The sequence below is a fragment of the Corticium candelabrum genome, chromosome 2, assembly GCF_963422355.1.
Source record: "Corticium candelabrum chromosome 2, ooCorCand1.1, whole genome shotgun sequence".
Classification (NCBI taxonomy): Eukaryota; Metazoa; Porifera; class Homoscleromorpha; order Homosclerophorida; family Plakinidae; genus Corticium; species Corticium candelabrum.
This window is the reverse complement of record NC_085086.1, coordinates 2,295,562-2,320,561: the sequence shown is the minus strand read 5'-3', so window position 1 is coordinate 2,320,561 and position 25,000 is coordinate 2,295,562. Positions and strand designations below refer to the sequence as shown.

Genomic DNA, 25,000 nt, shown 5'->3' with positions numbered 1-25,000 from the left:
CTAAAAGCCTTCTTTCCACTTCTCTTGCCGGATGTCTTCCAGAGAGGACAGAAATAAAATTGTTTTGGATCTGCATTTCTAGAGGAAGCAGAGGTTCACTTGTATTCATAGGTCTTCATGGCAAAAACCCATCTTCCGATCACGCCATGTGTCAAAGTACCTTGCGCACCTTGCGGTTGAGATTGCGTGATCTTAGCCAAAGTTTCAATTTCTGAATGCCATTCTATAATCTTTTGTTTGAGAAATTGCTTTCCGAAATCTTTGGTTTCCCAACGCTGCTCCAAGGTATTCTCTGCCTTCTCTTGTGATGTTGATATTTGTGTTATCAAAGAGAGTTTTGCTGTGTCCAAGAATGCAAGTTTCACTATTAGTCATAATTTATTCGCGTTTGGAAAGTATCCAAATATGGAGAAACAGTCAGTAAGTTTGTTCCACTATTGCCTCAATAATTTGAGTGGACCTCCTGCAGCAGCATCATCAGCATATCAAACTTGCTTTGAATCTCTCGTTTGTACTATTGTAGCACCTCCTTACTAGGCTGAAGCCTGTAGAGTTTGTGTCTTTGGACAGGTTTAACTGAAACGTGTTACAGCGGGAGGAATCACCTACAATGTATCTATATTAGTTACAGAAACTGTTGAATCAAGCTATGACAAACATGGAGGATACGGTTAGAGAGATGTTGCTGTTGCACCAATTTGTTGCCAGATTGCCAATACCAATAAGCCGGCAACTTCGAGCAGCCGGAAAAACTCGAGAATTAAATTCCGTCCTGGATCCAGCAAGACTAATGATGACAATAAAGAAGCAATGTTCGAAAAATGCAGCTGTCTGTGATAAGACGGTTGGTATGAATGAATTGCAACAGCTACAAAAACAAGTTGAAATATTATCCGAACAGGTCTCACTCCTGAATGCAGTAGACGTCAAGCAAGCTAAGTCTTCGAAAGTTACATGCTTTAACTGCAATAAAATTGGTCACACACAAGAAAATGTCCAGAACGGTCTCTAAGTAGGCAGAGTCAACGATGCTATTCTTGTGGTCAGATAGCTCATTACGCTAGGGACTGCTATAGGAAATAGCTTCTGCAAGAGCCGGCAGTGGTAGGAAGTCACAACTCTCAAGCAGTGGCGTGCATTTCCCTAGAGGCAATGACGCCAGGAGTACCACTCTTGCTCCATCATCAACCAAATAACAAAGATTGTGTGCCTGCATTAGTGAATGGTGATGATTGTGAATCAGATGTGGTTGATGAGTGTGCAATACCATCCTTTGTTGATAACCGTCGCTCTGAGCTACCAACTTGTTCAAACAAAACATTATCTCTGATCATACAGGACAACCAAGATCTTTTCAGAACAGCGCTCGGACTGACTTCTCTAGCATGTCACTGTATTCCTACGTTTGCGATCCTCGATGCGAGTTCCACCTCGACGGATATCTGCTCATTATCGCAATGAGGTTGAAATTCAAATCAAAGATATGTTAGTACAAGGCATCCTAGAAGAAAGCACTAGTTCATGGATGGCACTAGCAGCATTTGTAAAAAAAGGAATCAAGTGAAATCTCAGATTGTGTGTTGATTATCGAGAAATTAACAAAAGAACTTCTAAAGATGCATATCCTCTGCCACTTGTAGATGAAGTACAAGATTATTTGGCCAGATCCAGAGTATCTACTAGCCTTGACCTGTGAAATGGATATTGGCATATACCAGTCCATGAGTCAGATCGACACAAAACTGCGTTTTGCCATGAACAAGGTTTTTTCAGTTTACAAAATTGCCATTTGGATTGACAGGTGCTCCTAGCTCATTTCAGCAACTGATGGACAAACATTTTCATGATCTTCCCTTTGTTACTTTCTCACTTATTTGGCAAACGTTGAGTTACATGTAATGCATTAGCAAGAAGATTTTTGTTGTTTACGGAAGGCTGGTCTTACATTACAAGGATGCAAATGTTGCATTGGTAAACATGAAGTGAACTATCTTGGACATGTACTTTCGGCCAAGGGAATGCTTGCATATGAGGATAAAACAGAGGTTGTGAGGAATTGGGCCATCCCGAATGATGTAACGAAGCTACGTCGGTTTTAGGAATTGCATCATATTACCGAAGATACATTCATCATTTTGCTGACATTGCAGGACCACTACATTAGCCCACACACAAAGGAGTGCCCTTCACATGGTCAGCAGAATAGCAGGAAGCATTTAAACAGCTAAAGGAGGCTCTGAGTACTGCTCCTGTCTTGGCGTACCCACAGTTTCACGCAAATGCTGCCCAATTTGTGTTGCACACAGATGCGAGTGAATCTGGATTGGGATGGGTGCTAGAACAAGATAATCGAGTGGTGGCTTACGCAAGGAGTTTGACCAAAGCGGAAAAACATTACAGTGTGATCCAAAAAGAGTGCTTGGCAATAGCATTTGGTACCAAACAGTTTCGACATTACTTACTGGACGGTCATTCAAGATGTATACTGATCATGCTCCTCTACAATGGTTGTCAAAATAAAATGGAAGGAATGCTCTATCGTTGGGCTTTAGCTTAACAGGAGTATAACTTTGAGATTGAATATAATCCAGGATCGCAGAATGCCAATGCAGATGCCCTATCTCGCCTCTGTTGTTGCATTTCCAAAGATGAATCATGTTCTTTGACTAGCTATAAAGTATCACATTGCTTGTCAAGAGATAGTTTGTATCATGCACAGAGAAATGATACACTTATTTCTCAACTGTGTAAACGTATGTCACACTCAGAGTCACCTCATAATGCAACTTCTTCAGTTGTACACAGATATGTTCAACTGTGGCCCACAGTTGACAATTGTCGATGGTGTTCTCTGTAGGTGTTCTAAGCCTAAATCAATGAGTGATGCAATTACAGTTTCAATTCTACCGGATAGTCTCCACCAACAGGCAATGAGTCAAGCTCATGATGCTGCTAGTGCTGGACATCAACAAAGATTGAATTCATTGGACAAACTGCAACAGTTAGCCTACTGGGTTGGAATAAACAAAGATGTTGAAGTGTACTGTCGAGAATGCTATAGATGTCAAGAAACTAAACCCCTGCACCAAAGAAGGCTCCACTGATTTCAATGCCAATTGGACGACAAAAGCAAATGGTTTTAGTTGACATTTTAGAAGTGCCAATCCTGTCAAGAGGAAACTGATATCTCTTAGTCATACAACACTACTTTAACAAGTGGCCAGAATCCATTCCATTATAAGACCAAACAGCTTCCAGTATTACATCAGAGCTAGTGCAATTATTTTAGATGCTTGGAATTCCTGAGGTCATACTTTCATATCAAGGCTAAAATCTTGAAGTTTGTTGTTGCGACAAACATTGGATGCATTTGGCATAGATAAATCTAGAAATACAGCTTATCACCCACAAGGGCATGGGATGCTGGAGCGCCTTAACAGATCGTTACTTCAAATGCTTCAAGTATATGTTCAAAAACAGCATGACTGGAAGTGTCATTTGCCATTGGTACTGTTAGCGTACAGAACAACAGTACATTCTTCTACTGGTATGACATCACTTGGTCTAATGTTTGGAAGAGCATTTAAAACCAATAGTTTGCAACCAGAAACAGCATTGGAGCCTGAATCCTATCAAGCTCATCTTAAACACAAGCTGGAAGAAATTAAAGGCTTCGTGAAACTAAGGTCGCCATTTCGGCAGAACGCCAGAAAGAGAACTATGATCATCAAGCAACGGAGCGCTCCTTTCGTGCAGGTGACACCATCTGCCTGTCAATACCAACTGCAGGTAAATTAGATCCACAATGGCAAGGAGGTACGTTGGATTGTGCAGTCAGTAGAAGTCCAGCTACGCTGGAAATTGTGAATGGTAGAAAGAGAAAAATCGTTCATGTAAATCGCATTCATCGAGAAATTCAACCACAGCAAGCAGATCCCTGCAGCACCAATGGAACAAGCAAGCAATGGTGTCAAACTCAAATTGCAACTTTATTCTCCCAGAAGATCCACCAAACCAGAGTGTTGCTCGATATCCTCGACGGGTTCGACATCCACAAGATCGACTGCAATATAAGGCTCAAGGACAAGCCTAGCATAAAAAGGAGTAGTGTGATATATTGCATAGTAATTGATATATACCTGTATGACTAGACAGGTAAACGTGACTGCAAGGATGGTTCAGTCAATTGCTAGCTATTGAGTCATTCTTTGTGTTCTAATTTTTAATACACACATTGAGTTTACCAGCGATGCCTACGACTTAACGAAGCTAATCTCTTCAAAAATGTTGTGGTGACCTTGTATGATTGGCGTGAAAGAAGCTAGTTCCACTGACGAAACTAGTTCCTCGTATTTCCGTGTGTTCTCTTGTTTCTGATTTCTGTATTGGAGAGTGCAACAAAAATGGTGTATGACTGCTGAACTTTTGTGCTAGCAATGAGCTAATAATGCCCAATACATGGTTTCAGCATACATTACCCAGCCAAGTCATCCGATTCAGAAATGGTGACAGATCCAAATCTAGTCACATGATTGACTATGTTCCTTGTCAACAAGCGTTTCTATACAAGTGTACTGGACCCTCGTGTGTATCGGTCAACTCTTCATGAGTCAGATCATAAACTCATGGTTGTGGAATCCGGAGTTTCATAGGCAGGGCAGCTCAGTCATTTGGATAGCCGGCTAACAGGTACATGTTTTCTTTGTTGTGTCGATTGTGTTCAATTACATTTATCCTTACCAATCTTTGAGTCTTATGCTACAATAGAGTCTTCTTTGCGCTTTAAAATAAACGGCAAGAGAAGGCAAACAGGTAACATATTATTATGCTATTGAACCACTAACATCTCGTCGACTTGCAGCACTGGCTATCCATCTGCCTTAGCGGAAGTGCTTAGTGAATTCAATCAGTCCTCTTTTGCAAACGTTCTGTGGGACACCATTAATCTTCTATCCATAAGGCTTGTGAGTTTCTACCTTTCTCTCTCTTAGATCAAACCATCTGGACTAGATCACTGATGAGGTGCGCAACTTGTCTCACAAGAAAAAAGAAAAAGGGATTTGACTGAAGAATACACACACACACACACACACACACACACACACACACACACACACACACACACACACACACACACACACACACACACACACACACACACACACAAACAAACACACACACACACACACACACACACACACAAACACACACACCACACACACACCACACACACACACACACACACACACACACACACACACACACACACACACACACACACACACACACACACACACGCACACACACGCATGCACTCACACACACACACACACACACACACACACACACACACACACACACACACACACGCACACACACACACACACACACACCAAACACACACACACACACACACACACACACACACACACACACACACGCACACAAACCCAACAAACACCCACACCCACACCCACACAACCACACAAACACACACGCGCACACACGCACACACACAGAGCTTTGCTAACAATCTACATCACACAGCACTAACAATACACATGAAACTTTACTAGCAAGAAACTCACAGGAGGACTGATAATGATGCAACTTGTGAGGTCTAAAATGCAAGACCTGATCTCACATGGATGTTGCAATGGAATTGCCAGAATCAGTGATTTTGTCAACCCAAGTCAATGACCATGTTCTCATTGCATTGCACATGGTACCTACTCAACTCCTGAGTACACAATAGGATAGGCAATTGCGTGTATGTTCCTTACCAAAGGGAATTGTATCAATACTCATCCCCACACTTGAACCATTATTACTTTCAGTTATTAGGGTCATGTCGTGAATTAATGAAACAAGACCTTTAAAAATCCTGAAGTCTCTCTCAATGTATAGCAATGCATCTTAGAGACTCTACAGATCTGATTTCCTGTTTAATATCGTACAAACAAAACTAGCCTCTCAAATATTCTTCTTGCTTCCTGTATTCTATTCCACTGGAAGCTGCTATTGCACCATCTTCTCAATTGAGGGTGTCAGCATTGTAGTCACATAAGAAATCTTTTAAAATGTATGATATAAATGAGTGAAAAAGGTCTCCAACTTTACAGAACAGTATAAACTGTCTGGTTGTTTTCTGTAGTTGTTGTTTAACTGGTTAATATTCTCAACTCCAGCAAGACATGCCTTGATGAACTAAAGCGAAAGTGAAATCCTGCTTTTACTGTCTTGTACAGTCACACCATTTGATGGCAATGACAAAGTCTGGACTGTGGCAAAAACCAAACACTAAAATTCTTGTTTTAATTGTTTACTATTTGACAAATAAGAATCCATACTGACATTACCAAATCAATATTATGTACAAGTAACAAGAAGTACTCAAACCCAGTTAGAGTCTCCTGGAGCCAAAAGAGCTGCTTATGCAGCCAAATTTGCCTCTTGACAACTTGTCTCTACTGTCACAGAAACAACAAGGATGTATTGTTGCATCCTTGACTGGTTCATTCCTCTAAATAAAATCGTTTACGTAATATTAATAGGAGCAGTGACAGTTTGGAGACCTGAGCATGGTTGTTGAAAGACTGATGATGACAAGGTCAAATCCAATACGTTTCAAAGGTTCCAAAGATGTTAGTACAAAAAACTCAAGTACAAGAATTCTTCTGTCAGCATGGGTGTGTGCTAAACTTTAACCATCTGCTATAGTGTGTATGTAAAACTGAGTTTTGCTATCATCATTCCATATAGCATACAATATCTTCACCCTCACCTTAGTGTACGTATATAAGTTCAAAAATGGCTTTAAATATTATACTATCTGATGCAGGCTTGTAGGCTAGAAGATTGAGTGGGTTCAACTCAATGTCACATTTAAAGATGATCAAGTCAAGCCCCATTTCATCTCAAGTCAACCTGCGGCTCTTTGTGCTCATGCAGTTTTGTACAAATTGACATGTGTAGATGAGCTTCCATATACATGTAATATTCTATATAGCCTGTATCACAATCTCTTGTGCTTTAATTGCTGCCTCACTGGAGCTCCCTCTGTGCGATGAAGTGGTTGAAAGTTGAGTAGATGGTAGGACAGTTGGTGCAAGTCAATGCACACTGTTGGATAAAGAAATTGCGAGACCATCAGATAAAAGTCTTCATGAAAACTCCAATAAATTGGTCAGCAACATGTGACAAAGAGTAAGCTATACATTGAGTAAAATGAGAAACAAAGTGTAGATGACAGTAAGTGTAGATGGGCATGTATTTGTGCTGCGTGAAAAATTCTCTTAAAAGTAGATGTGTGATAGCGATTAATGCTGCCTGAGCTGCACAAACAGCTTCGACTAGATTTTGTGTCTTGTTCCATACATGTAAGTACCAGCAGAGAAGTGGATAAGTTGATAAAGACTGCAAGCTTGGCTTGTGAGCTTAAGTTGAACCCTCCCATTCATAAAGCAGCCTACAAGCCTGTGATATGTTTAGTGTAGCAAGTTACAAACACGACTAATCAGCAAGCTGTATTAATAAAAGATTCTCTTTTTACTTACTGTTGCCAGGCAACGACGATGGTGATGGGGTCTTGACCTAAATATACAACACAATTAATTAGTAAAATTACAAACACAAACACAAACACACACACACACACACACACACACACACACACACACACACACACACACACACACACACAAATAGACAAATGTCAAGCCCTCTGCGACATTCATGAATGACGTCAACCTTAGAGTCAGTTGTGGAAATAGCTCTCCCTGCCTCTAGAAACAGGGCCTCCATGTGCTACGTGGAGGCTCAGAGCCAGCGCTACAACCCACATGGAGCTTGGCAAGAGTCATCCAGGGACACGGAATATGGCGCAGCTTTGGGACTGGACACCAAGGCCTACAAGTACCCGTCTGCTGCATGATGTTAGGGCCAAGCCAGCAGTCATGTCCACCCCAGTCAATGACCAGGTACCTCAGTAGAGAGAAGCAATTGTGTGTAAGTTTCTTGCTTAAGGACATTATGCCATAGCTTGCCATCACTGTGACTTGAACCTGCAACCCTGCAAGGTCCCTGATGTTTTCATTCTCCAAATACATTCCGTAACCAATTAAGCTACAGCACACACACACACACACACACACACACACACACACACACACACACACACACACACACACACACACACACACACAAACACACAAACACAAAAATGGACAAATGGATATGCCCTTCAGTACAGTACTGAAGATAGCACCCCAGTCTATTCCTAGGTGGGGCCTCTGATGCTTCTCAGAGTTTAGGACGCGCAGATGTGCCCCTAGGTGCTTGGCAGGGGCATCCAAAGACATTGACTTTGGCGCAGCCTCAAGACTGAACTTCACGCCCACATGTACACATCTGTTGTTCCATGCCTATTGAATTACCCCTGTGCCCTTCCTGTACTTGAAATCATGACCAAAGAGGTCCCGGGTGTTTCTACTCTCGCACCACACACACACACACACACACACACACACACACACACACACACACACACACACACACACACACACACAATTTACAATGAATGCCTTGATTGCATCTGCAGCATCTTTCTTTTTCCATCTCACAGCTAATTGCAGTGCAGTGATTCCAGCCTGTCAAATACACACAATATCCAAGTATGATTAACATCTTCTAACATTAACACATCAAAATACATGATAATAAAATTAGATGTATAATACACCAGTTTATACTTATATGTTTCTTGTCACCTGATGGAGTATTGACTGTAGATCAAACGAAATAAATAGAATTTTCTATAAACTAGCAGGGTTATAGACAGGAGTTTTGGAAGTAGGTGTGTGGGCGTGGCACATAATTCTTGTACGTGGGCGTAGCATGTAGTGTCTGTGAAAATTTCTGAATAAAATTACTGATTGTTTGAGAGAGTAGCCTCTACAAATCACACTGAGCGGCAGACTGATAGTGACGTATCTATTACATGCTTAAATTAATTTAAACTGTTTCTCATTACCAATACAATGCTAAAGATATCACTGCACGTGTGCAGGTGTAGTGTACAGTACCTACTACATGTGTAGCTAGTGTATGGGTCGACACATACCTTAGCATGCGTAGATGCAAAAAAAATAATAAAAAATAATAAAAAATAATTACAAATAAATAACAAATTAATAAATAAATAATTTGCATATAATTAATTTATATCATAAATTATTCTTGAATAATAAACAAACGACTTGCATACAATTAGTTATATAAATATATTATTAATAAATAATATTAAATAAATAAAACATAAATAATTTACAAACAATTAATTTCCATAAATAATTAATTGTTAACCTCAAACTTACAGACCAGAGAGCACGAGAACTCTAGCCTGTACCAAAACTGTACTGAAACGATTTCGGAAATAGCCTTCTAAGTCAATCAGCGTCTTAGAACCGGAATGTCGGTTGTAAATTCTGATTGGTTTAGCAATAATTGGTTATACTAAGTGAACCAATGCTGATTGCACGCGTGTGAAATCCTCATGGGCGGCTAAGTGCACACCAGAGCTGTGATGAAGACTCTGGTGCACGCACACATCTTGGTTTTAGTTTTAGTTTCAGTTCTTCAATCTTTTCAAGTTGTGCTGAGAGGACATGCACAGCAGCATCACTAGACCATCACCTTTGACAACTGGTCAAGTGGTAGTTTCACTAGTTGAGCAGTTAGAGTAGCTAGCGGTCTGCCAAAGAATCAAAGAGTCCTGGTTTCAAGATATCACCGCAAACACTGCAGATGTCTCTTCTTCGTTTGTGAGATCTCATGGCATTTACAAATGATATGTTGATCTAGCTAAAACAATCCTACGCTGTTACACCACCATTTAGCATCACTTTTCATAAGTACTTCCCAAATCATTTTAGTAGCGTTGTGGTACAGACTAGAGTTCGCACGCTCTCTGGTCTGTAAGTTGGAGGCTAATTAATTGTATGCAAATTATTTATTTATTATTTATTAATAATTTGTTGATATAAATTAATCTATATTGGAAGCGTAAATGCAGGTGTAGTGTATGGTACCTACTACATGTGTAGCCAGTATTGGAGGTGTTGCAGTCAGCTGTAAACACGTAGACATATGTGAAAGGCATAGAGGGCCGCTACACCTTAGCATGCCTGGCTAAAACCCTGACTAGTAGCTAAAGCAGTGCTAACACCATGCACACCAAATTCACAATACAAAGATCTAATATCTAAAGTTCAAATTGTCTCTGTGTGTGTGGGTGTTCGCGTTTGGTGGCCACGTCTTTTGTCCGTTCGCAACCGAAATCGGCATGCACACTCGGCACGCACAAGGGAAGGTTTGCGTAAAAATATGCACAAGGTCCCCTCTCAAGGGGTCGACCCAAGCATAAAATTTCTCGATGACGCAAACACTACACATTCCAGTTCATTCCAACACACGCCCACACCAGTCCTGTGTAGACTGTATGCAACGTCATCCTTCCCAAAGCTTCAAGCAATCGAATATCTCTTGCCGACGAAACTTACTCTTCTAGCGCTTTCGTTTCTTTCCAAATTCCGATCGCATTTGCACCGAATCCAACCTACACGTTCTCTGCAGCAAGCGCTACACGGGGAGTGTGTCGATTTCGATCGAAACAAGCGCGAAAAGCAAGATTCGAATTCATTCAGAATATCCGGGACCTCGCAACAACGATGGCACGTGACCTGCCCACTGCGTCCCTCTTCCGCTAAAACACTACTCTGCCTCTAAAGGACGGGTCATGCATTTGCTAATCAACTAAATGCACCGTTTGTAACGTGTCTAGAAACCTACCGTTTAATTAATTAACTACATACTACGCGAATACGTGTAGCTGCAGACAATTGCGTCCTAGAGCGAAGTTCTTTGCTTCTCTTAGAGAATCACGATTCAAAGCAATTTGTTAATAACATCAGAAAATACAACTCTGCATTCCAGATGACAAGCTCTGGATGTACAGAAAGAGTCTGTCTACCAGGATTTATGCCCACCTTTAAAGTTCAAAGCCAGGTCTATCACAGAATTGGTGCCATGCAACATCAGTCAGGAGAAAACCCAGAGTTTCTGCAAATCTATTTTATGGCTGATAAACAAGAACAAGCTGAGACACGATGCAGAGCTGTGCCTGGTGTGAAGATTGACATTATTTGTCTCTTCGGGAGATGCTCCACAACGTAAACAACTATGTGGCGAGCTTCAAGACTGCCCTAGAGAAGATGGACCTACCAGAGCACCGCATAGTTATTCGACCAGACAGAGCTCCAACCATGCAACATCCAAGACGATTTAACGCTCCACTGACAGATGAAGTTGCTGTTCTCATCGTTGGCCAACAATTCAACAACAGTGACATTGTTCTGCAAAAACGCAACGACCAGCTTCAACGAGTCGCCCAAACCCACAGATCCTACGATGCGCTTCAGTACCCGCTACTCTTCTGTCGCGGCGAAGATGGATATAATTTCGAACTGCGTCAAGTTGACCCAAGAACAGATTTGCCTACCAACAAGAAAGTATCCGCTATGGACTTCTACGCCTACAGAATCATGGTGAGGACCAACAATTTTAACCACCTACTTAGAACCAAAAACCTCTTCCATCACTTTTTAGTTGATATGTACGCTAAGATTGAGATTGATACGTACGCCACAATCAGAGCAAATTGCGAGTCGACAGCTACATCCACCTAAAAGATGCTCTCGCCCAGAATAGCCAAGATACTGACCTTGGACGAGCAGTCATTCTTCCATCTTCTTTCACTGGCGGTCCCAGGTACATGCATGAGAAAACTCAAGATGCAATGACGTATGTCAGAAAGTACGGCCGTCCTCATCTTTTTATAACTTTTACATGCAACCCCTCTTGGCCGGAGATAAAAAATGAGCTGATGAGAGAACAAAGCGCTAAACGAGGAGTGTGTAGATTTCTATCGAAACAAGCGCGAAGAGCAAAATTCGAATTCATTCACCACATCCGGGACCTCGCAACAAAGATTGCATGTGACGTGTCTACGAACCTATCTTTGCACTGCAGTATCTTGCCCGTACGAAGGACGGGCCATGGATCCTAGATACAAATATTATCATTCACATTCACATCAACATGTCTTACCTTGTCTTTTATGTTGCTATCACATCCATTCTCTAACAGAATACGAACAACTTTGGATTGATTGTGGAAAGCAGCATAATGCAATGCTGTCATTCCTCTCTACAATAACAGAAAATTATAATAAGAAAGCAATCAGACAGACAGACAGACACAAACAGACAAACAGACAGTATGTATAGAATATTTTAGGTTAATCAGAACTTATTTGTTTTTAGCATAACGTCTTGTATAAGAAATAAATGTATTGACAGACAGACATACAGACAGAAAGACATAAATACAGACAAACAGACAAAGACCGAAAGACAGACGGACAGACACACTGACAGACAGATAGACATACTGACAGACAAACGGACAGACAAACAAACACACAGACACACTGATAGACAGACCAACAAATACACTGAGAGATAGACAGACACACTGACAGACAAACAGACAGACAGACAAACAGACAGACAGACACATTGACAGACAGACACAGTGACAGACAGACAGAAAGATAGACAAACTGACAGACAAACAGACCGACAGACAAACAAACAGACAGACACACTGACAGACAGACGGACAAACACACTGACAGATAGACAGACTCACTGAAAGACAAACAGACAGACACACACACTGACAGACAGACACACTGACAGACAGATAGACACACTAACAGACAAACTAACAGACAAACAGACAGACAGACAGACAAACAGACAGACACACTGACAGACAGACGGACAAACACACTGACAGATAGACAGACTCACTGACGGACAAACAGACAGACAGACACATTGACAGACAGATACAGTGACAGACAGACAGAAAGATAGACAAACTGACAGACACACTGACAGACAGACGGACAAACACACTGACAGATAGACAGACTCACTGACAGACAAACAGACAGACACACACACTGACAGACAGACACACTGACAGACAGATAGACACACTAACAGACAAACTGACAGACAAACAGACAGACAGACAAACAAACAGGCAGACACACTGACAGACAGACGGACAAACACACTGACAGATACACAGACTCACTGACAGACAAACAGACAGACACACACACTGACAGACAGACACACTGACAAACAGATAGACACACTAACAGACAAACTGACAGACAAACAGACAGACAGACAAACAAACAGGCAGACACACTGACAGACAGACGGACAAACACACTGACAGATAGACAGATAGACAGATAGACAGACAGACAGAGAGACAGAAAAATAGACACACTACCAGACAGACAGACACACTGACAGACTCACGGACAGACAGACTGACAGACAAACAGACAGACAGACAAACAAACAGACAGACAGACAGTCAGACTCACTGACAGACAGACGGACAGACACACTGACAGACAGATAGACACACTGACAGACAAACGGACAAACAAACAAACAGACAGACACACTGATAGACAGATCGACAAATACACTGACAGATAGACAGACACACTGACAGGCAAACAAAGAGACAGACAGACACACTGACAGACAAACAGACAGACAGACACACTGACAGACAGATAGACACACTGACAGACAGAAAGACTCACTGACAGACAAACATACAGACGCCCACACTGACAAACAGACACACTGACAGACAGATAGACACAATGACAGACAAACTGACAGACAAACAGACAGACAGACAAACAAACAGACAGACAGACAAACAAACAGACAGACAGACAAACAAACAGACAGAAAAAACAGACAGACAGACAGAGACACACAGACAGACAAAGACACACCACCGGACAGACAGACACACCGACAGACAGACAGACACACTGATAGACAGACAGACAGACAGACAGACAGACAGACAGACACACTGACAGACAGATGGACAGACACACCAAGGAACAAAAACCCTGACAGCAAGATGGACAGAAAGACAAACAGGCAGACACACTGATACACAAACTGTGACAAACAGACAGACACACTGACAAACGGACAGACACACTGACAGACAAAAACACTGACAGACAGACCAACAGACACTGACATACATACACACCTACCAACAGACAGACAGACAGACATTCAGGTAAACAGACAAACAAACAGACATAAATCCTACACTATGGTCATTTATCTTGAACTTTTACTTACTAATTTCTTATAGTCATATAACGTTTACTGTATTAGCTTTGATGTTTACAATAAACCATCTACAACAGACAGACAGAAACACAAACAAACCGAGAGACAGAAAAACTACAGACAAACAAAATGACAAACAAACATACATACATACATACATATAAATAATAATTTATTTAAAACCAAACAATAAATATAAAACAAATTTCTATAAATTGTTTGTATTTCTCCACTTTCTATTAATTAAATAAAATTCTAATAATATTCAATATTAATACATTTATTATTAGTACATAACATCTCATACATCACATCAACACATACAACAACAACAAATACAAACACTCACCTTATCCTTCAGATTACCATCAGCATTAGCTGATAATAACATAACAATTAGTGAATCATAACCATGACGTGCTGCCCACATTAAAGCAGTCTGACCCTGTAATAACAATAATTGTGTTTTATTATTTGTATTTAATGGAATATCCGTCCTATCACAAATCTCATTACATCATTGAAATATCATTCTATTCATCCATCCATCCATTCAATCTCAACACTTACATGAGGAGTTGCTTTGTTAACATTTGCTCCTTTCTGTAACAAATGTTGTACGATGGAAATGCTGCCTTTCATACAAGCTGTTACAAGTACAGGCCATCCCTACAATAGAGTGAGTTGTTATCAACAAACAATAAAACGAGTCACTCAGTCAATAACATACATTACTATCACACGCATTGGGTGAGGCTCCTGCATTCAAAAGAGCTTCCACCTCATCGACTTTGTTGTTCTCTACAGCCCTCCATAATCTCCTATCCATGTGTGGTGTGTCTCACTCATCCTACCATCCCATCAACACATCAATCACAACAAATCTTTACAATTTCACTCACAAACGAGAAATCACTCAACACGACACTCTCACACAACAAACTTACACTTGAGCTTACTTAAACTTACAGATTGCAACTCGGATCGAGATCGGGACCCCCAAATTCGAACGAGTGATTGTACGCATGCGCCAACATTATTTCTATTCGTCTGAGTCACGTGCACTATTTTGATCTGATATAGATTTCTCAGCGATGTCAACTTCTGTCAGCTCTGTAAAAACTAACTTGTTTATTATAAATTTGTCAGTCGCCAACTAAATTACATTTTCAATAGCTAATGGAGTAAAAATAAATAATAATTGGTAAATTTTTAATTTTTAATAACAAAAAATAAAAGTAAAAATTAGGGATGTACATTGATACAATTCTAAATTACTTAATTATTTAATTAATTTATTACTATGCTGCAAATTATCCAAGCTGAAACAGACACACTGGATAACAAGCCAGTCACGTGATTAATTGAATATCACATCATTGTAAATGTAACGCATTAGCAACAAAGTTTTGTATCAATATTTCTAACGTTCCACTAGCTTACCCGGAAATACTCGTGAATCATAACTATTTTAGAGTATTCTATATCATTGTTTACTATTTACATTCTACTCTATATTTCATAATACAAAACATCTCTTAAACAAATAAAAGTATCTAGAATTAAATATTCAGTCTTCACACTATGGGACGGTTGTTCTCATCTGTAGCGTTACAAACATCACGTGATCTGTAGAGTAAGATCACGTGACATGTTAAGTAACATCACGTGACCACAATGACAGGAGAGGAAGACCATTTGATGTGTCACTATTATTCCTACTGATAGACGAAGAACATGAAGAGCTACAACAAACAGAACAAAACCTCAATATAGAATAACAAAGATAATTAAAATCTCTAAAGAATATTCAGTTAATCATTAGAGAAAATAGTCTTTCTTGATACTCAGTGACATGTCATTTATTCATCAAGATAAACACAAAGCTACATATTTAGAGAACAAGTAAGTGCTAAGTATTATGCGGATTGTGTGTCTGCTTGCATTAGGTGTGTGTGTGTGTGTGTGTGTGTGTGTGTGTGTGTGTGTGTGTGTGTGTGTGTGTGTGTGTGTGTGTGTGTGTGTCTGTGTCTGTGTCTGTGTGTGTGTGTGTGTCCTGTGTGTATGTGCCGTGTGTGTCGGTGCCATGTGTGTCTGTGTCATGTCTGTCTGTGCCGTGTGTGTCTGTGCTGTGTGTGTCTGTGCCATGTGTGTCTGTGCCCCATGTGTCTTTGCAGTGTGTGTCTGTGCGGTGTGTGTCTGTGCCTTGTTTGTCTGTGCCGTGTGGGTCTGTGTCGTGTGTGTCTGTGCCATGTGTGTCTCTGAAGCGTGTGTCAGTGCCGTGTGTGTCTGTGTTGTGTGTGTCTGTGCCGTGTGTGTCTGTGCCGCGTGTGTCTGTGCCGTGTATGTCTCTGCCGTGTGTGTCTGTGCCATGTGTGTCTGTGCCGTGTGTGTCTGTGCCGCGTGTGTGTCGTGTGTGTCTGTGCCGTGTGTGTCTGTGCCGTGTGTGTCTGTGCCGTGGGTGTCTGTGCCGTGGGCGTCTGTGTCGTGTGTGTCTGTAACATGTGTGTCTGTGCCGCGTGTGTGCCATGTGTGTCTGTTCCGTTTGTGTCTGTGTTGAGTGTGTCTGTGTCGTGTGTGTCTGTGCCGTGTGTGTCTGTGTCGTGTGTGTCTGTGCCGTGTGTGTCCTTGCGGTGTCTGTCAGTGTTGTGTTTGTCCGTGTCGTGTGTGTCCGTGCCGTGTGTGTCCATGCCTATGCCGTGTGTGACTGAGCCATGTGTGTCCGTGTCGTGTGTGTCTTTGCCGTGTGTGTCTATGCCGTGTGTGTCGTGTCGTGTGTGTCCGTGCCGTGTGTGTCCGTGCGGTGTTTGTCAGTTTCGTGTCTGTCTGTGCCGTGTGTGTCTGTGTCGTGTGTGTCTGTGCCATGTGTGTCCATGCCGTGTGTGTCTGTGCCGTGTGTGTCCGTGCCGTGTGTGTCTGTGTCGTGTGTGTCTGTGCCATGTGTGTCCATGCCGTGTGTGTCCATGCCGTGTGTGCCTGTGCAGTGTGTGTCCATGCCGTGAGTGTCTGTGTCGTGTGTGCCTGTGCCGTGTGTGTCCAAGCCGTGTGTGTCTGTTTTGTGTGTGTCTGTGTCGTGTGTGTGTCTGTGCCGTGTGTGTTTGTGCCCTGTGTGCATGTGCCGTGTGTGTCCATGCCGTGTGTGTATGTGCCGTGTGTGTCTGTGCCGTGTGTGTCTGTGGCGTGGGTGTCTGTGCCGCGTGTGTCCATGCCGTGTGTGTCTTTGTCGAGTGTGTGTCTGTGCCTTGTGTGTCTGTGCCGTGTATGTCCATGCCGTGTGTGTCTGTTTCGTGTGTGTCTGTGTTGTGTGTGTGTCTGTGCCGAGTGTGTCAGTGCCCTGTGTGCATGTGCCGTGTGTGTCCATGCCGTGTGTGTGTATGTGCCGTGTGTGTCTGTGCCGCGTGTGTCTTTGCCGTGTGTGTCCGTGCCGTGTGTGTCTGTGCCATGTATGTCTGTGTCGTGTGTGTCTGTGCCATGTATGTCTGTGTCGTGTGTGTCTGTAACATGTGTGTCTGTGCCGCGTGTGTGTCGTGTGTGTCTGTGCCATGTGTGTCTGTTCCGTTTGTGTCTGTGTTGAGTGTGTCTGTGTCGTGTGTGTGTCTGTGCCGTGTGTGTCTGTGTCGTGTGTGTCTGTGCCATGTGTGTCCGTGCCGTGTGTGTCCGTGCCGTGTGTGTCTTTGCGGTGTCTGTCAGTGTTGTGTTTGTCCGTGTCGTCTGTGTCCGTGCCGTGTGTGTCCATGCCTATGCCGTGTGTGACTGAGCCATGTGTGTCCGTGTCGTGTGTGTCTTTGCCATGTTTGTCCGTGGCGTGTGTGTCGTGTCGTGTGTGTCCGTGGCGTGTGTGTCTGTGAGGTGTTTGTCAGTTTTGTGTCTGTCTGTGCCGTGTGTGTCTGTGTCGTGTGTGTCTGTGCCATGTGTGTCATTGCCGTGTGTGTCCGTGCCGTGTGTGTCCTTGTGGTGTCTGTCCGTGTTGTGTGTGTCCGTGTCGTGTGTGTCCGTGCCGTGTGTGTCTGTGTCGTGTGTGTGTCTGTGCTGTGTGTGGTTGTGCCGTGTGTGCCTGTGCCGTGTGTGCCTGTGCCGTGTGTGTCCATGCCGTGTGTGTCTGTGTCGTGTGTGTGTGTCTGTGCCGTGTGTGTCTGTGCCATGTTGCATGTGCCGTGTGTGTCCATGCCGTGTGTGTATGTGCCGTGTGTGTCTGTGCCATGTGTGTCTGTGCCGTGTGTGCCTGTGCCGTGTGTGTCCATGTCTGTCAATGTGTCTGTCCACGTGCGCGTTTATTTCTGTCTATCTACATGCCTGTTAGAGTCTCTAACAACATACATTATAAGCTTCTATATTTTTGTGTATGTCTGTCTGTCTGTCTGTCTCATTATCCTTATATCTGAAAGTTAGCTTGCCTGTCTATGTGTATACTAATCGATCTGTTTATGTGTCTGTTTGCATTCTAGTCTGTCTGCCTGTCTATCTATCTGTGTGTGTGTGTGTGTGTGTGTGTGTGTGTGTGTGTGTGTGAGTGTGTGTGTGTGTGTGTGTGTTTGTGTGTGTGTCAGTCTGTGTGTGTGTGTGTGTGTGTGTGTGTGTGTGTGTGTGTGTGTGTGTGTGTGTGTGTGTGTGTGTGTCTGTGCCGTGTGTGCATGTGCCGTGTGTGTCCATGTCGTGTGTGTATGTGCCGTGTGTGTCTGTGTCGTGTGTGTTTGTGTCGTGTCTCTCTGTGCCGTGTTTGTCTGTGCTGTGTGTGTCTGTGCCGTGTGTGTCTGTGCCCCGTGTGTCTGTAAGGTGTGTGTTCGTGCGGTGTGTGTCTGTGCCTTGTTTGTCTGTTCCGTGTGTGTCTGTGCCGTGTGTGTCTGTGCCATGTGTGTCTCTGACGCGTGTGTCACTGCCGTGTGTGTCTGTGTTGTGTGTGTCTGTGCCGTGTGTGTCTGTGCCGCGTGTGTCTGTGCCGTGTGTGTCTGTGCCATGTGTTTCTGTGTCGTGCGTGTCTGTAACATGTGTGTCTGTGCCGTGTGTGTCTGTGCTGCGTGTGTGTCGTGTCTGTCTGTGCGATGTGTGTCTGTACCGTGTGTGTCTGTGTTGAGTGTGTCTGTGTCGTGTGTGTCAGTGCCGTGTGTGTCTGTGCCGCGTGTGTCTGTGCCGTGTGTGTCTGTGCCGTGTCTGTCTGTGTCGTCCGTGTCTGTAACATGTGTGTCTGTGCCGCGTGTTTGTCGTGTGTGTCTGTGCCATGTGTGTCTGTGCCGTGTGTGTCCGTGCTGTGTGTGTGTCTGTGCCGCGTGTGTGTCGTGTCTGTCTGTGCAATGTGTGTCTGTACCGTGTGTGTCTGTGTTGAGTGTGTCTGTGTCGTGTGTGTCTGTAATGTGTGTGTCTGTGTTGTGTGTGTCTGTGTTGTGTGTGTGTGTGTGTGTGTGTGTGTGTGCATTGTGTGTGTGTGTGCCGTGTGTGTCTGTGTCATGTGTGTGTGTGTGTGTGTGTGTGTGTGTGTGCGTGTGTGTGTGTGTGTGTGTGTGTGTGTGTGTGTGTGTGTGTGTGCGTGTGTGTGTGTGTGTGTGTGTGTGTGTGTGTGTGTGTGTGTGTGTGTGTGTGTGCGCGTTGTGTGTGTGTGTGTGTGTGTGTGTGTGTGTGTGTGTGTGTGTGTGTGTGTGTGTGTGTGTGTGCGCGCGTTGTGTGTGTGTGTGTGTGTGTGTGTGTGTGTGTGTGTGCGCGCGTTGTGTGTGTGTGTGTGTGTGTGTGTGTGTGTGTGTGTGTGTGTGTGTGTGTGTGTGTGTGTGTGTGTGTGTGTGTGTGCGTTGTGTGTGTCTGTGCCGTGTGTATCTGTGTCATGTGTGTGTGTGTGTGTGTGTGTGTGTGTGTGTGTGTGTGTGTGTGTGTGTGTGTGTGTGTGTGTGTGTGTCTGTGTGTGTGTGTGTGTGTGTGTGTGTGTGTGTGTGTGTGTGTGTGTGTGTGTGTGTGTGTGTGTGTGTGTGTGTGTGTGTGTGTGTGTGTGTGTGTGTGTGTGTGTGTGTTTGTACCCGCACTACACTCAAGCACAACTTTCGTAATAGCCTCGTCTCTAGACTGTCTCGTGCTAGTCTTGTCCGTTGGCTTGGAATTCTCATACGAGCACCTTACAAGACTAGCGCGAGAGAGTCAGAAGGCGAGGCTATTTCGTATACCACATGAAATCAAAAATTGTGTTAATCGCATGAGTAAACTGTAGTGCCTTCTATATCATGTGTTTACATGGGATCAGAGCATGTAGATGTACGACTCGTGCTTTTGTTTTATGAACTAAGAAACTAGGAACATGAAAACAAATCTAGAAAATTTCGACAGTTGTAAGTTCGTCCTCATCTGAGTGTTTATAGCGTCCGGTGCTGCTGCTTGCTCATGTATGCCTCCAGTGCAAGGTCCAGTTTTTTAAACATCAACCACCACAAAGTAAAGACGTAGATAGCAGATTTTCAACACCTTAGATAACGGCTCGTGTACCCTGCAAGTTGTGCGCGCGAGCTGAGCTAGATGTCCATGCAGCTCAGTAAATTCATGGTGCAAGCTGTAAAACAACGACTAGAGGACAGAGACACTAACGATACGTTTCGTGTTTCTTATGCTTCCTTAGCAAAAATCACAAAAATTAGCTTATCTTTTAATTAATGCTAATTCGTGCCAGTAAAACATTTTGACAGTCGCGCAATCGCATATGAAAACGTCGTAAGGTAGTTAAAAACTGCGCTGAGAGAGCGCACGCTGACTTGGCTCAGCTCTCACTGAGCTGCTTCTGGACATCCCACGCAATGCTTTTGCAAGGAGACCACCCCACAAGAAACATTTTCTAGTCGTGCACAAGCTTACTATCGTGACTATGGCAACTTCCAAAATCACGACATCATCTCTTATTGATATCAACGATGTAAGATTCACACTATAATTATTTCATTTTATACGTATGCTTGCTTAGTGACAAACCGTAGCATAACAGCCAAGTGCCTATATTCAAAAACATCAGTGCATTACAGAATTTTTTCAAAAGATACAGGATGCATCTTTCTAGCAATTCCAACAAGCAGCCAACCTTCTCTTCTTCTGTGTTCGGTTGCACTTAATTCACGTTCGAACGTCCTTCGGAATCAAGCAGTGCCGACTGGTAGAGATAGTCTAGTACAGTGCCACTCACTCGTAATCCTCTCGTCAGATTGCTGTAGCATGGTCGCATGCGACTTTAACATTTAGGATTAGCTGCAGACATTTTCTGAAAACGTTATGAACTGCTATGCAAATGGAAAGATAAATATGTTGAGCGCCTAGGCTAGAAAAGAACCCGGACAAGTTGGAGATCATCTTATCTCAGTTTACTTTATTTATACTGACGCCATCTTTTTGTATCTATTTGTATTTACAGATTCTGTAGACGATCGTTTACAAGAAGTATGCATACAGCTCTCCAGTGGAATAACAGAATTTATACAAATGGCAATTAAATTCTAAAAAAAGTAAAAAATGGGCAGGCAGTCGTATTGTCCTAGACATGGTTGATTTCTATGTATAGTCGCTTGAGCCTCCGTCTCTGTGAGCGCGAGCTGAATTCACAAACTCTCTGCCAAAACTTTAAGATAACTCTTTGATGTATATATTACGGTATACTGTAGTCGTTAAATAATTAACTAAGCCATCATGCTATCAAATGATAGAAAAGAAGTTTAGCTGACTGTTAAAACGTGGGAAGTAATCTTTATCTTACTAACTAACTCAATTTACTTAAACGTGAGCGAAACAATCAAACTGCATGATAAATCTCGTCTACCGCAGTTTTTCGCATGTAACATTCAAATGAAAATCTCGAGCAGTAGGTTACGTTAGAAACGTACTAAGTTTATTCGTTTTATGTACGCGTCATCAACCGCTTAATGATTGATTTACAGTCACATGTACAAAAATTTTAAAACAACGTTAGCTAAGAGACAAGGCATTGTGATGAGGGTCACAGCCCAATTCTTTGTGCTCTCATAAGTTAATTAACAGAGCTACAACAATTGTAAACAGAGATGTCAGTTTCTCATCTTACAAAAATCCTTTCACATGCCCCTCTAGAACCAGCTTGTCTGCAAGCTTCCAAAACTGCATTCTTTGTTGCTTGTTTGCCTTTCTGTTTCCGCCATTTGTCAAGAATCTCAAAGAGAAGACGAGATGGCTCATTGAACTGTTTCTCATATTGTCTAAGCGTTTCACCACTGAAGCCCAGATGAATGCCAATTGAATGCCAAAGAGATCCTACCTCGTCAGCAATCTGTTAAGGAAACAACAAGAGATTGAGTCTGATCAATAGTGCTGATACCAAAACGTAACTAAAGTCTTCATTTCTGATTCTACATCTAGAGGACAGATTGGACTGTTCCTTACAGCTCTACGACTTAATTGGCACAGGGTGTCTGCAAAGGCATAGCTATAGGCATTAGGCAGTGATGTGGTTGTATGCCTTCCATAAGAAAAATGAGTGTGTTCCTGTCACGTGTAAAATTTTACGATAAAAATTATGTAGTTTATTGTAGCTTTATTAAGATTAATAATAAGATAATTTATAAACGATTCTAAATTTATATCAATTGCCTCGGTTGGACTGTTTTGTCTAGTATTTTGTTAGTCTTTCTAGGGTTGCTTGACTGCTCTTTGCCATACTCAAGACGTTTTGAACAGCGCTGCTCAACCATAAATAACCAGCGGTGGCAAACGTCAATGCTGGACTAACAGCGTCTAGACTCAATATCATGCAAGCAGTAAGAGAATTATTGCATGGGACACGTGAGTCAATTAATTAAATATAATTAAAGCGACACTGTCAAGATTTTATCCTCGGATACCTAGCGTCTAAACGCCCCCGCAAACTTGAATTTAGGTAGAAATTTTTCAAGTTCTCCAAAACGAGGAATCGTTGGCAAGTGCGATTGTACCTGTAGTTATATATTGCGTTATCTGCCACGTTTTGGCAATAGATCGACTTTTGTCGTGCTTTGAGTGCCTGACAGCCGATATCGTCGTACTTGACTAGGTCATTGCGCATGGATTTGATACGTCGTATAAGTTTTGTAAATATAGAGCAAGTATAGCGTTTGTTTTCGACTTCGAACGGTTACTTTCTACGGCGAAAACGGGCCCTTTGCAAGCCGCACGTGATGGACAAGATTCCCGGAAGTTGTCACCGATATGACTTCGGTATCTCAGAAGAGAAGCCATGGAGGTGCACGTCAAGGGGCAGGACGTCGCCGCAAGTGCACAACAAGTGTTATGAAGACTATTAAACTGTCGCAAGACATCTATACTAGATGCGAAAAGTCCCATTGTCTGCGTACCGAACAACCACTGCTCCTTCGTCAGCAGACGTGTCTGATGCACTAATACGCGTTCTATCGTCACGAAACGCCATTACGCTGTCCTAGAAGTCCCGATGTAGGTTTGCGCGAGAAGTGCGACACGCCTAGAGCGCACAAGCATGCGCACTTGTGCGCTCAAATCTTGACAGTGTCGCTTTAAGTATAGAGTCTTCTCTCTAGCTAATCATACTATGTAGGATTTGCATTTTTGTACTTTGTGTTAGTAAAAAGCATGCAAAAGACACTAGAGTGTTGAAGCACTAACCTTTAAAAGTTCAACAGATGTAACTTGGTCATTGTCTGAGTCCGTAGCTAACGGTACTGCTGCTTTTTCACGAATTCGAGTACGTTCACAAAGTGACGTATCAATACTGCTATCTGTTGGGTATATAATTCCTTGTAGGACTACTGCAAGGACAGCAACACAGAGCACAACCACTAACGGCACCCGTATCTGTCGTCGCGCATCGTCTTTTTTGTCACTTGCAATGTTGTCACCATTTGACGTTTCCTCCACTTTGGCATCAACTAGATCAAAACTGAAATAAATGGGTGCGGCATACACTAATCAAAATTAAAAACATGTATTGCAAGTTCCTTACCCAGGGGAATTATATCAATACTCATGCCCACACTTAAACCATTATTACTTTCAGTTTTTATTTAATTAAATACATGAGATAAGATCTCATTTGGTCATGTCGTGAACTGATGAAACAACATCTTTAGAAATCCTGAAGTCTCTCCTCAATGTATAGCAATGCACCTTAGAGACTCTGCAGATCTGATTTTCTGTTTGATATCATACAAACAAGACAAGGATCTCAAATATTCTTTTTGCTTTCTGTATTCTATTCAACTGGAAGCTGCTTCTGCACTACCTTCTAAATTGAGGTTGTCAGCATTGTTGTCACATAAGAAATCTTTTAAAAGGTTTGATATAAATGAGTGAAAAAGGTCTAACTTTACAGAACAGTACAAACTGTCTGGTAGTTTTCTGTAGTTGTTGTTTAACTGGTTAATATTGTCCACTCCAGCCAGACATACCTTGATGAACTACAGTGAAAGTGAAATCCTGGTTTTACTGTCTTGTATAGCTACACCATTTGATGGCAATGACAAAGTCTGGACTGTGGCAAACAAGACACTGAATATTTTGTTTTAATTGTTTACTATTTGACAAATAGGAATCCATACTGACATAACTAAATCAATATTACGTATCGGTAACTAAATTTTCTCTCTGCAGTCTCACCTCTTAATGCGGTCTGTCGGTCTGCACTTTGTCTTCTCATTTCAGCAATTTCTCTACCTTTTTCTGAACTTTCATTTCTCAGTTGCTGTGTAGGT

At 42.5% G+C, this 25,000-nt stretch overlaps 1 protein-coding gene and 1 long non-coding RNA gene across 2 annotated transcripts in view; both read right to left on the bottom strand.

Annotated features, from left to right (window-relative positions):
• Window positions 1–15,782: 15,782 nt before the first annotated feature.
• Window positions 15,783–16,328, bottom strand: LOC134176169 (uncharacterized). Its single transcript, XR_009969259.1, has 2 exons — window positions 16,011–16,328; window positions 15,783–15,944 (listed from the first exon to the last, which is right to left on the bottom strand). It is a non-coding gene; the product is annotated as an uncharacterized LOC134176169 (long non-coding RNA).
• Window positions 16,329–22,074: 5,746 nt separating this feature from the next.
• LOC134198473 (uncharacterized) overlaps window positions 22,075–25,000 on the bottom strand; it is a 9,162-nt gene continuing 6,236 nt past the window's right edge. Inside the window, exons 6-8 of the mRNA XM_062667883.1 lie at window positions 24,906–25,000; window positions 23,916–24,178; window positions 22,075–22,569 (exon numbers count right to left, since the gene is read on the bottom strand). The exon at window positions 24,906–25,000 is cut by the window's right edge and continues 8 nt beyond it. Of these exons, the coding sequence (XP_062523867.1) occupies window positions 22,339–22,569; window positions 23,916–24,178; window positions 24,906–25,000 (589 nt within the window). The 3' untranslated portion in view covers window positions 22,075–22,338. The remainder of the gene's footprint in view (window positions 22,570–23,915; window positions 24,179–24,905) is intronic.